This window comes from Prionailurus viverrinus, chromosome A3, assembly GCF_022837055.1.
Source record: "Prionailurus viverrinus isolate Anna chromosome A3, UM_Priviv_1.0, whole genome shotgun sequence".
NCBI lineage: Eukaryota > Metazoa > Chordata > Mammalia > Carnivora > Felidae > Prionailurus > Prionailurus viverrinus.
The window spans coordinates 30,077,095-30,093,392 of record NC_062563.1 but is presented as its reverse complement, the minus strand read 5'-3'; the positions used below and the strand labels follow the sequence as shown (position 1 = coordinate 30,093,392).

Sequence of the window (16,298 nt, the reverse complement as noted above, 5' to 3'; positions counted from 1 at the left end):
TTAACCGACTGCGCCACCCAGGTGCCCCGCTATTATTTTAATATAGAGAGAGTTTTTACAGATCAGTAAGATCTGTAAACACCAAAACTCAAATTGATGAACATCCAGAGGATGTAAACAGTTAATTACCAAAGGGAAATCCAGATAGCCATTGAACATATTTGAATATATACTCTATTTCATTAGAAATCAAAGGAATGTATAATACAGCTGCAGTGAGGTACCATTTTTCATTTATCGAGTTGGAAAAAAATATTTTTAAATGGACATTTAATCGACAGTGCTTATGAGTTTACCCTGAGATAGGCACACTCATGTATGGTACGTGGAAGTGTATATTGATAAAACTTTTTTGAAAAACAATTTGGCAATATAGTTTTGCCTTTTTACCGTATAATTTCATTTCCATATCTGCTTTAAGAAAATAAAGCTGCAAATAAAACTTATGAAAAGTTGCTTATTGTAGTATTATAAGAAACATAGATTTCTAAGAATAGAGGGCTATTTAATAAACTTTGGTACAGCCATATGCTATGGATGTACCATAGAAAAAAGATAGGAAGAAAATTTACCAGAAAGTTAACAGTTCTTAGATTGTTATATTTTAAAATAAGCATATATTACTTACATAATCAGAGCAAGAGGTAAACAATAGATGTTTTTTAAGAGGATTAAAATTGCATTTTGAAATTTTGACCCTTTTTTTTTTTTTTAATTTTTTTTTTTTCAACGCTTATTTATTTTTGGGACAGAGAGAGACAGAGCATGAACGGGGGAGGGGCAGAGAGAGAGGGAGACACAGAACCGGAAACAGGCTCCAGGCTCTGAGCCATCAGCCCAGAGCCTGACGCGGGGCTCGAACTCTGGGACCACGAGATCGTGACCCGGCTGAAGTCGGACGCTTAACCGACTGCGCCACCCAGGCGCCCCGAAATTTTGACCCTTTTGACATAGTCCCTGCGTATCAATTTTTGGTTAAGTGTTTAGCCTAGCACTTTACATACCAATGCTGAGAAATACTTCTGTGCTTTCCTGAGAAACTTCTTTCTGTGTATTTCTAAGTTCTGTGGATTCTCTCTTAATGCTGATTTTAAATTAGTATGTTAGAATTAATGTATATTCCCTTATTAGTAATGTAGAAAAACAGGGGTGCCTGGGTGGCTTAGTGGGTTCAGTGTCTGACCAGCTCAGGTGATGATCTCATGGTTCGTGGGTTCAAGCCCATGTTGGGCTCTCTGCTGTTGGCACAGAGTCTGCTTTGGATCTTCTGTCCTCCTGTCTCTGCCCCAGCGTGCGCTTGCTCACTTTCTCTTTCTCAAAAATAAACATTAAAAAAAAAGAAATGTAGAAAAAAACAAATTTTTAATAGAAGGGAAAATTCCTACATGATTAGTATCTTGGACCATAGATGATGGTTGGTCCAATTTTGTTTCAATAATTAAATCATAAAATTTGACAAGAATTTTTCCTTACCTTTCTTTTTCTCTTGCAGCCATTTGTCTATTTCTGTTGCTGTTTGTTAGTTACTTGTCCCCCAAATTCATGTTGCTTTCTACCACATATGTCCTTCCATGTTCTTACAATAATCTATAAACACATCTCTCTCTCTCTCTCTCATTCTCTCTTTCCAATACACACATACACACTCTATACCTACACACATACATATATGAGAGATTTGTGATTGTTTTATAAAATTGTGATATAATACAGTGTTGGCTTCTTTTTTAGCCATTCAGAAGTTACTTCAGTCATGGAATGATCTCCAGCCATATAACTGAAAACAGGTAGGTTTCTTGGGGAAGAAAGGTGAATGATGTTAGAGAAATGGGGTTTAACAAGGGAAGTGGATGTGAGGGAGCATCTAAGTCCAGAAGGTAGAGTCAGGAAAATATAGACTGACTTTGGTCATCATAGGTTAAGAAATGCATACTCTGAAAAATCGTCCATTTCACTGCTTTTGTGTATATGTGTGTATATGTATGTATGTGTGTGTGTGTGTGTGTGTGTATGTATATATATATATATTAATATAGATTTATAGCAAACTAGTTTTTAAAACATTGTAGCTTGCTGAAATCTTAAGAAAGGAATTTTATATTCCATCCCTACCCCAGGAAAGCTAGGAAGTAGGATGTCCATGGGCTGGGCAGGGATCCTCATTTGTGGAGAGTAAAAGGGCTCTGGCAATAAAGGTCCAGCCCCAGGAAGACAAGAGAGTATCAGGGTTGCTGCATTTTGTTTTCTTGTGGTTTTTCCTTTAGCACCTCTCTTTGTCATGGTAATCCGGAGGGCCCAGCCTGGGATGGGATCAAAGTAGATCAAAGTAGATTTTTCCTCTCTTTTATTTCCTAATTCCAATCCAATGTGAAATGAGACAGATTACACTGGTTGAAGAGTCACTTAACTTGAATTAAGCTTCAGAAGAAAAATCAGTTATGTTTACTTTTAAGAGCCCCTGTTTGCCTGAAGCTTAAGGAGGTATTTTTAAGAGTAATACAAAGAAATGTAAACACTTTTCCACATGACACACACTAAGGGCAATTTAAAGAAAGGATCAGGGATAAAGGAAACTGTCTTAATCTGTTTTAGCTACCATGACAAAAATTCCATAAACTGGGTGGCTTATAAACAAAAAAACATTTATTTCCCACAGTTTGGAGGCTAGGAAGTCCAAGATCATGGCACTGTGAGATCCAGTGTCTGATGAAGGCCTGCTTCCTCATTTCACTATAAACTCATATGGCAGAAAGGGCAAGGGATCTCTCAGACCTCTTTTATAAGAGCCTTTTTTATAATACCATTCATGTGGGATCTGCCCTTATGGCTTAATCACCTCCCAAAGGCTATACCTCCTAATACCATTGCTTTGGGGGTTAGGATTTTAACCTATGAATTTTGTGGGGATATATTCAATACATAGCAGAAACTATTTTTTAAAAATACCCTTGGGGCGCCTGAGTGGCTCAGTCAGTTAAGTGTCCCACAGTTCGGCTTAGGTAATGATCTCATGGTTCGTGAGTTGGAGCCCCAGGTCAGGCTCTGTGCTGACAGCTCAGAGCCTGGAGCCTGCTTCGGATTCTGTGTCTCCCTCTCTCTGCCCCTCCCCCACCTCAAAAATAAATAAACATTAAAAAAATAATAAAAGAAAATAAAAATACCCTTTAGTCACTGACTGTTGTTGAGAACATATGACATACTAAACAAGAGAAACATGGTTAAAAAGTAAACCAGCCACGGGGATGCCCAGCTGGCTCAGTTGGTAGAGCATGGTCATGATTTTGAGCCCCAAGTTGGGCATAGAGATTACATTTTTAAAAAATTAAAATTCAAAAATAAACTAGTCATGGTCTTTGCCCTCATGGAGTGAGTATATAGTGTGGTGGAGAAATAAGACCTTAATCAAGCAACCTCACAAAAAAATATAATTACAAACTCTGGTGCCATGAAGGAAAAAAGAACTTGGTACTGTGAAGACCATAGCTGGGAGCATGAACTCCTCTGGGAGGAAATCTGAATGATGAGCAAAGATAATTAAGGGAGGGGCTCCTGGGTTGGCTGTCAGTGGAGCGTGTGACTCTTCATCTTGGGGTTGTGAATTCAAGCCCCACATGAGGTGTAGAGATTACTTTAAAGTAAAATCTTTAAAAAAAAAAAAAAGGGAGAAAAGCACCCTGAGATGAGAACATAAGAAACATAAAAGAGGATGAGTTTGGTAGGACATAGGAGTTGGAGGAGAGTGGCCTTTCGTGGAGCCAAAGAAGTTGAATGTAGATCATCTTTCACCATGTGAAAGATTTCAGTCCTCCTGAAAGTAACATAAAGGCATTACAGTCTTTGCATGTGTAAAAGGTTGTGCTCTCTGCATTGTGGAGAAGAGACTGTAGGAGAGCGAGAGTGGAAGCAGGGTAGCTGTGCGGAAGCATTCTAGTTGTCTAGGGAGGAAATGATGGCAGCATGGACGAGGCTTGTAACCATGTGAATTGAGGGAAATGGACAACTAGTGAGTTGATTGATTGGATTTAGAGGGTTAAGGAGGCCTAAGGGGGCCTCTCAGGTCTGGCTCAGTCCCTGGATGGATACTGATTTCAGGGGAACAGGTATAGTGGGGTAGATCATGAAAGAGGAGAGGAGAGGCAGATAGCTGAAAGTAAAACCCTAGGAATATTCTGAGGCAGATAGAAGAGGAGAATGGCTGATGAAGGAGACTGAAAAGCAACAGCTTTTGCAGGGAAAGAGTGTCCGGTGCTTCTGAGAGACCAAGGAGGGGCAGGCTGAAGGCTGCCTAGTGGATTGGCTATTTGCTATGTGAAAGTCATTTGGTGACTTTTGCAAGAGTAATTTGAGTGAAGTGACTGAGGGGGTCAGTTGAAGTGGGCTGAGAAAAAAGAAAGTAACAGCAACAACAACAACAACAACAACAACAACAACAAAAAACCACAAAAAGACAAGTCTAACCAAGAGAGGAGACAGAAGAAGGGGACACATGCAAGTCAGGTGGATGTGGTAGTGATGACATTCGTAGCCCTACTCTCCTCTTCCCATCCTAAAAGCTACTCCAAATAGTTAATGCCTCTGTTGTCTGCCTACAGTCTATCACAACTGCTATCATCCTTTAAAATTTCTGTTTCCACTAAAATGCTATTGTGTGAAACTGGATTCTTGCTCCATCTCTGCACCATGGACAGCAGACTTACAGAACTTTCTCCTTAAGAAGTAGGACAAGCTGAAAATATAAACCTGGCTTGGATTTAGTTATGTCCCTAAATGATCTCTATGGGTCAGTAGGAGGAGTCAGACATCTGGCATCCATTCCCACCAAGTAGGGAGTGTTAGGGGGGCTGTATTGACCACTTTGTTCAGACCGCAGGACACCACTCTGAAAACCCCAAGAACCCACTCACTGGGAAATTGTCCTGGCCAGGAATCTCTTTTCTTTTTTTTTTGTTTTTTTTTATTTTTGGGACAGAGAGAGACAGAGCATGAACAGGGGAGGGGCAGAGAGAGAGGGAGACACAGAATCGGAAACAGGCTCCAGGCTCCAAGCCATCAGCCCAGAGCCCGACGCGGGGCTCGAACTCACGGACCGCGAGATCGTGACCTGGCTGAAGTCGGACGCTTAACCGACTGCGCCACCCAGGCGCCCCAGGAATCTCTTTTCTAATCACATTTCTGGTTTGCCACTCTAGCCCTAATAGGCAGCCATTCGTTCTCTTTGGTAATCACTCCACACGAGAAAACCTGAACGCTGGCAACTTTAACTTCCCTTCTGAAGGGCACCTGGTACGCAGCACTGGTCCCAGTGGGAGCTTTGCCAAACACATGGTGAGTGGCTTGACTACCTGGTGTTTAATTGGTTTTATTATTAAATAGGAAAGAGGGGAAGTTAAGGGTAACCTTTCTGGTTAGTGTATTGATTTAACCTTGAACTTGAAGTTGTTTTGGAGTGAAGTGATTGCAAACTGACTGTATTTATAGAAGTACTAGGTATAATTTGAAAACATCATAGTTAATTTTTAAATATTTGAAGGAAAAAGGTTAAAAAAATACTTCCACAGACCAAACTCTTTAAGTTGTCATAGTAGTATTGTCAGTAGAATAAGAATTTTAAATTAAATTGGAAATAGAGTCATCCAAGCCTAAGTTTGTTTTGTCTTAACTGTTACATTTCAGGACATAAACCTTGAGGGTCACTGTTCTTGTATTGAGGGTGCCAGGGAGAAGACTTTTGCATTTGGTGGTAAATTGTCTACTATGTTCTTTTAAAGGAAACATTAGACTGAATTGTGAGACTCTAGTGATTGTAAAAGTCCATGGAATTTTGATTATTTTCAGAATGTTCCTGACAATCAGGAAAGCTGGGGAGGTAGGTACTATTGTTTAGTTTTGACTGGAGAACATGAGACCTAGTCTCTCTGGACTGAAACCTCAAATCTGTCTCCAAGCCAGTCAGGAACATAGGGCTGCTCGAATAGATATGCTGTCAGGATCTTACTGCCCTGTAATGGGAGGGCTCAGGCCTCATTTCAACCTCCCCCCACCCAGAGCACCCTTGGAATATACAGAAAATGCCAAATGGCATAGGCTTCTTTGTGTAATCTTATTTGTTGACTCTACATGTTAAATTAAAACTTAAGGAGACTAGCTGATTTCTGCCTCTGGGAAGATGGAGTAGACCTACTTCTTCCTATTCCTTCTGCTAAGTACAACTAAAAACCCTGGACACTATATATAAAAGAAACATAGGAAGGTAGAAGAAGTAGGCTGGCTGAGGACCTTAGGACCAAAGGGACAACATGGCAGTGAGTTTTCTGGGCTTCCTTTTTGCCTATATATCCCAGACTGGATATTGGAAAGCTGACAACCCAGAAATGCCAATAGGCACAGACCTAGAAAGCCCTAAGTAAAGCCTCTTTTCTCTGGTGGAAGGACTAGGAAGGGGACAGCCTAACAAGACAGAAAACTTTCAGGGTGCCTGGGTGGCTCAGTCAGTTAAGCGTCTTACTTCGGCTCAGGTCATGATCTCGTGGTTTGTGGATTTGAGCCCCGTGTCAAGCTCTGTGCTGACAGCTTGGAGCCTGGAGCCTGCTTCAGATTCTGTGTCTCCCTCTCTCTGCCCCTCCCCCGCTCATGCTCGCACGCACGCTCGCTCTCTTTCTCTCTCAAAAAATAATAAACATTCAAAAAATTTAAAAAAAAATTTTAGATAACAGCTATTCTATTCCTGCCAAACCCCTCAGAAAATATTTCCATCTACCCCTGCCAACAAGAGCTGAGTGAAGAGCCTAGATATCCACCCTTGCCAGGCTGTAACAGGGCACCATTACCTTACCCCCACCCCTGTCAGTATTAGAGAAGGCCCAGTAGGGGGCCATGACTTTCATCCCCACTGGGCACCAGTGTACCCTCCCTCCCCCTGCAGTATCAGTGGAGACAGGGGAGTCTTGGATGTACACCACTATCCAGCAGTAACGAGGTGTTCTTCCTTGGGGTGGTATCATTGGAGGCCAGTGGAGAGTCAGGACTTCCACCACCACTCAGCTATAACAAGGCCATCACTTACCCATAGTGTCTGTGACTCTCCCAAGCCAGGGTGGTGTCACTAGAGGCATACTGGGGAACCTAAACTCCTATTCTGCCCAGCAGTAACAAGGAGCATGTGCTCTCGAGCGTGCGCATACACACACACACACACACACACACACACACACACACACACACATACTCTGGGTGTCAGTAGAGTCTGTGTGGAGAACCTGGACTTAACGCTCCTACCAGGCGGTAACAAAGCAATGTGCTCCCCTATTCACCCACAGAAGCAGTGTCAAAGAAGGGCTACTAAAGTGCAAGATTTCAGTAAGATCCAGGGCAGACTTCCACTTTCGGTGCTAACACATAAAGAGCTTAGAAATCATCTCTCCCATCCTTACAACAAGAAAGCTAAAAAACCTAAAACCAACAACTTTTCTTGGGCTCATCAAAGAACTGAAGTCTCAAGGCAAATACACTCCAAGATCTAGAGGGGTGAGTCGAGAGAGTCACAGCCAATGTCTGCTTACCTGGAGCAGAAGCCACATGTAAATAACAATTTTGATGAACTCCTGGAGGCTGCGTATGGACTAGAGTGAGAGAGGAAGACGACTGCAGAATGTAGGGAGGGCCACACACACCTGTGGGTTTAATTCTTTCTGTACACCTACACCTACAACTGCTCTTCAAAACAATCTATTAAGTTTTTTTTAATTTTCCAAGTTCTTTGTAGAACTTTTTATAATAATTGGGGATCTTTATTTTATAAACTCAGAAACTTAATGAGGTCAAGGAACTTATATGAGATTTGGTCCTGGGATGGAGGTGGGGGGTCTGAGATTATGACCTTTCATCTTCATTCATCTCTTTTTCAGTGTAACATACTTACCCTTTCCACTTCTGTGCCATTTATGAATAATTTACAGATTAATCAGTGACAGGTAAAACATGCAAATCCAGATTATCTGAGTAGTTGTACATTATATATGTAAATTCTCTTGTACTGATTTCTTTTAATGTATCAGTAAATTAGATGTGAAATTTACTTATACAAATTTATGATATAATCTCAGGAAGCTGGTTTGAAACACATGGCATCTTTAAAAAAAACTTGAGTTAGGAGAAATTTGGAGTCCAGGGAACATGTTTTATTGAGGAAATATGTCCATTAACCAACAATTAGAAATATGTACATGCATTTTTATTTAGGATCATGGTAATATTGATCATGTTCATGATGGTGAATTACAGAGTAGTCATAACAAGTCCTTAATACAAATCTTTGGATTCACGGTGTTCACAATATTACAGAAAAAAATGCCATGCATTCTCTTGTGACTTCCTTAAACATTGGAGTAGAAGGAATATTTGTGTCACATTTAGCTATTTTTTTAATATATTGTGCTAATTTCTTTTCCTTTAGCTCCTATAGTAGCATTTTTTTGTTGTTGTTTTATACCTGATATCCTGGGAACCCTGATGAGATGCTGGATTTTCACAAGAGAAAAGGACATCTTTATCTACTTTTATATAAATGAACTAAACAAAGAAGAATAAGAATTTTTAAATCTAGGAAACTTATTTTCTTTTCTCCAAGGCCTGTGTATAGAGATGAAATACAAATGAAGATGGGGACCTGGGGAGCACCCTCTTTGAATTTATAGCTCCCCCACACATCTGCCTGTCATGTTGGCCAAGGTCCTCACTGTGAAAGTTCTAGACTATTAATGGAAGTCAAAATCCAAGCATATTTCCTCTTTTCCTTCTAAGATGTGAATTCATTAGCATCATGGGCTGACCTGACAGCAACCTCACAATGTAGCCAAGGTTAAAAACACACACACACACACACACACACACAAAATACCATTGGAAAAACAACAGCTAAACGTGACCTTTTCCTCTGTGCCTTTAAAAAATAATAAATCAGCTGTTGGTGAAATAAAATTGATTTCCATTAACTATACACTTTTCGTTTCTCTAACAGTACACACCTAAGTCCCTGCTCCTTTTTTACTCTTACTTTTTTCTGACATCCAGGTAGTACAGTGCGTCTCACCGAAGGGGCCCCTTGCCTGTTCAAGAACATACTTTTTCGGAGCTACCCACGTTCCTTACTTGGGTAAGTTCTTGTAAGTTATCATCTCATCAACTTACCTAATGAGTACTTTCTCCCATGAACTAGATAAAAGTGGACTCACAGTTTACTGCTTTCCTCAGGAGCTTAAGATACCCACTTTGTCAGCCTCCAACTCCCTCTCTGATTCCAGAAGGAGAGTTGATGTGCCTAACACATTTCTCAAAGAATGTATTTCAGGAGGAACAATTATCAGCTCAGGATGTATATAGTCTAACCATATGTGAGACCATGTGCTCAGTGTCAGAGGGAAGGCAAAGATGAGTAAGTCCTAGTAGGGGATAGCAGGAGGTGTGGGCTACAGTGGGACTTTGGATGACTCAGCCAGATGCCTGCTGTTCTGTGAGGAAGGACCATGGTAGAAGGCTACCTGTGGACTGGGAACATTCACAGGAGCAAGTGTTCCATGCTGCAGGGCCATACAGAAAGGTTAGGCCCACTAGAGCTGCTCTCCTTGCTAGGGTAACTAGAAGTTGCAGACATCCAAAGAGGTATAGAGAAGAATCTCTAGAATGAATGAGGATCTCAGCACTGTTCCACAGAGGGTATAGCAGAAACCAGGTTTTTACCTGGGTGTTGCCGTATAAGCCAGAAGATTCTGAAAGAAGCATGATAATTAAGGGTCAGCTAATTAAGGAAACAATAAAAGAGTCAGAACTGAGCCTACTTAATTATACCTCTTAATTAAGAAAATTAAAAGCAAAGGCAAAAACATTCCAGAGCCTGAAATTCCCCATGTCTTCTCTGGTGTTTAGTGGTGACAAAATCAGCGTCAGGAGTGAAGGACTAGGAGGATACCGGGCGAAGCTGGGTTTCTCTCTTGTGTGTGCTTGTACTGTATTTAACCCAAAAGAAAAAAAAATGTAATTCTTGACATCTTCAAATTACGAAATTGTAGTCTCCTTGTGAAATGTTTGCATGTCTTGTGATCTTGTCACACTTAATTCATGGTTCTCTTTTCACAGGTGATGAGAGTAAGCTGCCCAAGAAAACTGAACAAATGTAAGTCTTCATTTCTATCTTCTTTTTTCTTTTTTTTTTTAATTTTTATTTATTTTTGAGAGAGAGAGATACAGAGCAAGCGGAGGAGGGGCAGAGGGAAAGGGAGACAGAATCCCAAGCAAGCTCCACGCTGCCAGTGCAGAGCCCGATGCGGGGCTTGAACTCACAAACCATGAGATCATGACCCGAGCCAAAATCAAGAGTCGGACACCCAACCAACTGAGCCACCCAAGTGTCCCTCTTATTTTTTCTTTCTCAAAGTTGAGTTACTCTGAAGAAGTGGCTGTCCCACTTTGAGATCAGCAATGGGTGGGAGTGAGCAGAGTGAAGTAGTGAGCAGAGCTTTAGTTCCCAGCCCCTGTCCCTCAGCATGGAGTCCTGCTGTCTTTGATATGTGCTTCTCTCTCCAGAACTCAGAGACTTCCTCTCTGCACACCTATGCATTTCAATGGCCTGACTCTTCTATGTCTTCTACATAGTACATTTTTTATCAGAGGCTTTCCCACAAATGAAACATCCTAAAATGCATTGGGAGAATCTGTGAAACCCCATCTGGTCTGAGCAGTGTTTCCTCTGGAGTTGACTCTCAGGCTTAGGGATCAGCACTAGGATCTGAACTTAGGCTGTGCAACTTTAGAAAGGTCCTAGTGTTAACTTCTCTCCCCCCACATATAACAGGAAACCGAAGATAAGAAATAAACTCATTAATGTTTGTGTTAGTCTGCTTGGGCTACCATAACAAAATATCAGAGATTGGGTCGCTTAAACAGCAGAAATGTATTTTCTCACAGTTCTGGAGGCTAAATGTCCAAGTTCTAGGTCCAGCAGTGTTGGTCTCTGGTGAGGCCATTCTCCTTGAGTTGCAGACCACCACTTTTTGCTGTGTCTTTACCTGGCCTGTCCTCTGTGCTCTAGTGGAGAAACAGAAGTCTTTGATGTCTCTTCCTCTTCTTATAAGGATACCAGTCCTACTGGATTAGTGCTCTACTCTTACGATCTCATTTAACTTTAATGACCTTCTTAAAGGTCCTATCTCCAAATACAATCACATTGAGGGTTAGAGCTTCAATATGAATTTTAGAAGGAAACAATTCAATCCATAACAATGCTGAAACTATTGAATTCCAAAAAGGAATTTTCCTTTAAAAATACAAACATAATAGAGTTCTGTTATTACCTAGTTAAATATTCCAACATAAACTACTATGGTCTAGACAAGTGCTTCCCAAAGGCCAATAGTGACAGGCCACAGAGAATCATCTAAGGATCTTTTTATAAATATATGATCCTCAGGCTATAGTAGTTCCCAGAATTACCCCTACCCCTCTGGGGTAGGAAACACTAAACTGTATTGGAAAAAGTATAATGTGAGGAATATAGTCAGACTACAGAATATTTGGAAAACTGAAAAGAAAGTAAGGAAAATAAGATCGGCTATAATTCCTCCTCTTTGGCACTACCCTTTAATATCTTACTGTGTATCTTTCTGGGTTTTTAAAAATTCTACATTTAGGTTTTGTATAGTGGTAATTAACGTGTGTGAAGTTCTTTATTTTTTATTTTATTTTTTGTTTTGTTTTTAAGAGAGAGTAAGAGCAGGGGGAGGGGCAGAAAGAGAGGGAGAGGAAGAGAATCCCAAGCAGACTCCACAATATCAGCACAAAGCCCGATGCGGGGCTCAAACTCACAAACCATGAGATCATGACCTGAACCAAAATCAAGAAGACACTCAACTGACTGAGCCACTCAGGCACCCCAATGTGTGTGCAGTTTAAAAAAAATTTTTTTATGTTTGTTTATTCTTTAAGGGTGGGGGGAGAGAGAGAGAGAGAGAGAGCATGAGCAGGAGAGGGGCAGAGAGAGGGAGACACATAAACTGAAGCAGGCTCCAGGCTCTGAGCTGTCAGCACAGAGCCTGACATGGGGCTCAAACTCACGAATCTTGAGACGATGACCTGAGCCGAAGTCAGATGCCCAATAGACCGAGCCACCCAGGAGCCCCTGTGCAGTTTTTAAATGTGTGGATTTTCTACACTTTAGCAGCAAGTCAACTGCATTCTCATACGTTGATGGGTATATATAGTCTTGCTTTGTATCTGCTGATACTTTTATGCCACTGTGCTTAGCCACTGGATCTTCATTCTGGATCTTTGGCGTTTTTCCTAAACAGGGTACATTGGTACCCTGTTTCAGGGACTGGTATTGAGGGTTGCATGGGCCCATATCAGGAGACTTACTGAATCACAGAGCTGGTAGAACTTGGGCCTTGTGGAGTCCTAGGGAAGGCAACAGCAGTGCCATCTAGGCATGGAGCACACTCTTCTCTTGTTATGAATCTCGGACCTCCCATTCAGGCCATTTTGAGTCCATAACCAGGTACCTTTGCATTCAGCTCTTATCTGAGGGTCTGTATAGGAGAAGGCCAAGAGTGGGGAGACCTGAACAGTGTTGGTACTGAATGATGTCTGAATCAAGCTGGGTGGGGAAAGGAGGAAGACATATATATGTCTTTGGTGTTGGTGTTTAGGTGTGGAGGATTGTGGTTTTACCTGGAAGTGGCCAAGCTCATTGTCAGTGTCCCTGCCAGGCCTACTTCATCCCAGGATGGACCCCTCTCTCATGGCCTGGCCAACAGTCCTCAGGATATGCTGATTCTTGGAGCTATCATTTTGTTATGTATACTTTTTCTGTCTTTTTTTTTTTTCTTCTTCTACCCAACTCAAATCCTTTACCTATAATATGGAGGTGTGGTGCAGGAGCCAAAGAGGAAATTAAAGAAGTTGGCAGTATGACATGGCACAGTAGAAAAGCACCAGGCTGGCATCAGACCTGAATTCAAGTCTGCCATTCGTTTTCTGTTGCATGGACAACTTATTCCACCTTCAGAGGCCCTACTTGCTTCTTCTGTCAGAGGAGTTAGATCAGATCATTTCTGTGTTCCTTCCTGCTTTCCAATTCCTGTCACCTTCCTTTACCTGTTAAGAGATTCTCAGGCATAAAAATAGACTTTTCTGTAGTAGTCTGAGGCAAGGCTTTATCACTTTCTTGCCAGGCACCTCCTTTGCTTTTCAGGGCCTTGTGAATGAACCCCTTCTGTCTGTAATTATCCTGATAAGATCCTGGATCTCCCTCCCCTAAAGCATGATTCTCAACCAAGGGCAATTTTACTGCTCCTCTTCCCCCAGTCCTACCCCCGACTCCCAGGGATGGTTGACAGTGCTGGAGACATTTTTGTTTTCCCAACTGGGGTACTACTGGCATCTAATGGATAGAGACCAGGGGTGCTGCTAAACATCCTGTAGTGCACAGGACTGATCCCATGACAAAGAATTATCTGGCCCAAAATACGGAGATTGAAAATTTTTGCTTAAGAGGAACCAGTGTCGGATTTTCTAGGGACCTTCATAGCAGTCCCAGTCTGGCAAAGGAAGAAACCTTCGTATAATCACTTTGGGAAAAAAACCGTATAATCACTTTGGGAAGTGAGGAGTCCAAGAGAAAGAACAAGATTGGCGGGCAGGGAGCAGGGAGGCTATAGGAAGAGAATGTTTCCCCTCAGAAACATTCTCTATTCTCTAGAGCAGGTAAGCTACTTGTAAAGTGGTCTGCAGCTCGGAATTTGAATTTAAGTGGAGCTTATCTTCTCTAGTAATCTCTCTTGCCCCTCACGTCTCCTACCCTGAGATTCCAGTAACAGCCAGCCCACAGCAGGCCTGGGAGGAGATGACATGAAGGTGTGGTGTGCTTGGTCCTGGAAAAGCAAAGTCTGTACCATGACACTGAAGGGGCTAGGGAGCCCACAGAGTTCTCTTCTGTTGGATCACAAACAGGGAAGGTTGGTCTTCTGAGCAGAATTAAGAAGAGTTGACTTTTCTGTCATGGTTTAGTAAGAGCAAAGTGTATCTCAGGTATGGGGCACATGGCTTAAAGGTTTAGAAATCAATGAGTTCCGTTTTTGTACTTTTCTCATTCAGTTCCTTAGGGAATGTCATTTATGTGCATGCAGTGTTTATTGAAACCTTATGATGCTGTAGTTAACCCATATTTTTTTGTTCTAAAGTAGGCTCTTGTCCCAGGTGTATGCTGCTGTTATTGAGGCTGTTTTGGCTGGCATTGCATGTTATGCTAAAACTTCCAGTCTAACAAAGGTAATTTAAATACCATGTTTCTCTTTCTTTAGTAGTTATTTCAATGTAAAACTTCCTATCCATCTGTTTTGGCTTTGGATACCTGGTACTACTCAGTTTTGTGCGAGCTTGGGCCTCGGTGGAGCTGGCACCAGACACAGATGCCTGAAGAGCACTGGGCTTCTGTTGCCTGTGACCGAAGTGTCGTTTGTCCTACGAAGGACCACTAATCAGCACTTCTTTGTAGAGCTTTGTAGATCTTTGTGTTAAAGAAAATCATTCTGTAGCATAGTGTTTTAATTAATAGCTTTTAAAAAATCCTTTTAAAAGTTAAAAATAAAGAAAAATATAAAGTTAGGTAAGTTTGATTCTTTAATGTTAGGGAGAGAGCATGCAAGTGGGGGAGAGGGACAGAGAGAGAGACTGACTCTCAAGCAGGCTCCATGCTCAGTGCAGAGCTGGATGCAGGGCTCGATCCCACAACCCTGGGATCATGACTTGAGATGAAATCAAGAGCCAGACGCTTAACTGACTGAGCCACCCAGGCTCCCCAAGTTTGTTTTGAACTATATAGTGTGATTTCCTATAATTTAGTGTTTAAAAAAAAAAAAAACCCTAAAGATTAGAAAATCTGACTTGCCTTTCCTAGACAAGCACATGTGTTCTCGTTCTCTGACCGTTCTCTTCCTTGCTGTTTTGCGGTTAACCTGCCCTGCTGAGTTGGATTCCTATATCTGACCCAGTAAGGAGATGAGAAGAGTCGGCTTGATGCCTCCCAATGCCAATAGGACCTTTCCTGAAGGAAGCCATTTGACATTGGAAAGGTTGTGTATGATGTAGATACCAGAGACACTGTAGCCGTAGTCACCAGCTCCCTGCTATCTCCCCTCCTCACTGAACTTGAATCCCTGGCACAACTTGGGATGTCTCAACCCTTTAGCTGAAAGTTTATGCACTATCAGTTCTCATACCTTTGTTTTTTTAACTGATCTTTTGTGAATCTAGGTATTTGAATATTCTTAGCATCTGACAGAAACTCCAAGGGCAGTAGTCTCTCCCTCAAGGCCAGGGGAGGGGGGGTGGGGGGGGGGGGGAGAAAACACTTTTCCAGACCTCACAATGGCATCATCTCAGCTGGTTACAGTTCCCAGCAGATCAAGTTCCAGTGCCCACCTGCCTGAATGAAGTGTTTCCTGTGAACCCAGCCCAAAGAAAGCAGGCACCTGTTTCCCTTAACACAATGTTTCCACTTTAATCTATTGTTGTATACAAAGCAGTCATGTAGAGGGGAGGGGCACAGTGTTCTCCTGACCAAATGTTAGAAGGGTACTTGCCATCAGTGATGTGTACTCTTTCCTGCTGTGAAAGCTAATTGTCTCTGTTTTGTGATTGGTTTTACAGGCCAAGGAGGTAGCTGAGCAGACCCTGGGATCCGGGTTAGATTCCTTTGATTTGACACAGTTTAAGGCAGGCCTACGGTAAGCAATGACTGCTATTTTATATAAGGAATTATTTTTTTTTTTTTAAATTATTTTTTAATGTTTATTTATTTTTGAGACGAGAGAGACAGAGTATGAATGGGGGAGGGTCAGAGAGAGAGAGGGAGACACAGAATCTGAAACAGGTTCCAGGCTCTGAGCTGTCAGCACAGAGCCCGACGCGGGGCTCGAACTCACGGACCGCGAGATCACGCCCTGAGCTGAAGTCGGATGCGTAACCGACTGAGCCACCCAGGCGCCCCTAAGGAATTATTTTTAATGTTCATTTTATAAAGACCCTCTTCTCCCTTGTATTTGACATTCCACCTTCTCTTTGAGCAACGTTCTAGTAAAATAAGGGGATGTGTGAAGGAGAAACTCAAGATCAGGGCTTTGAGAGGCCAAGGAGCCTAAGATGGAGGAACTGTATGAGAAAGAGTCAGACACATTCCTGATGACCGCAGGGGAGGCAGATCAATACCAGAGGTGTCGGAGACCTGAAGGACCCAGGTTCACAAGTTAGAA

The 16,298-nt window shown here is 42.0% G+C and overlaps 1 protein-coding gene across 4 annotated transcripts in view; it reads left to right on the top strand.

Moving 5' to 3' along the window:
* DNAAF9 (dynein axonemal assembly factor 9) overlaps nucleotides 1–16,298 on the top strand; it is a 131,339-nt gene that overhangs the window by 47,255 nt on the left and 67,786 nt on the right. For 3 of the 4 annotated variants that reach the window (XM_047852348.1, XM_047852346.1, XM_047852350.1), the window contains 6 exons: nucleotides 1,732–1,787; nucleotides 5,190–5,325; nucleotides 9,070–9,151; nucleotides 10,132–10,168; nucleotides 14,229–14,316; nucleotides 15,697–15,773. In XM_047852348.1, coding sequence (XP_047708304.1) covers nucleotides 1,732–1,787; nucleotides 5,190–5,325; nucleotides 9,070–9,151; nucleotides 10,132–10,168; nucleotides 14,229–14,316; nucleotides 15,697–15,773 — 476 coding nt within the window. The remainder of the gene's footprint in view (nucleotides 1–1,731; nucleotides 1,788–5,189; nucleotides 5,326–9,069; nucleotides 9,152–10,131; nucleotides 10,169–14,228; nucleotides 14,317–15,696; nucleotides 15,774–16,298) is intronic. The other variant, XM_047852349.1, reaches the window with a different exon arrangement.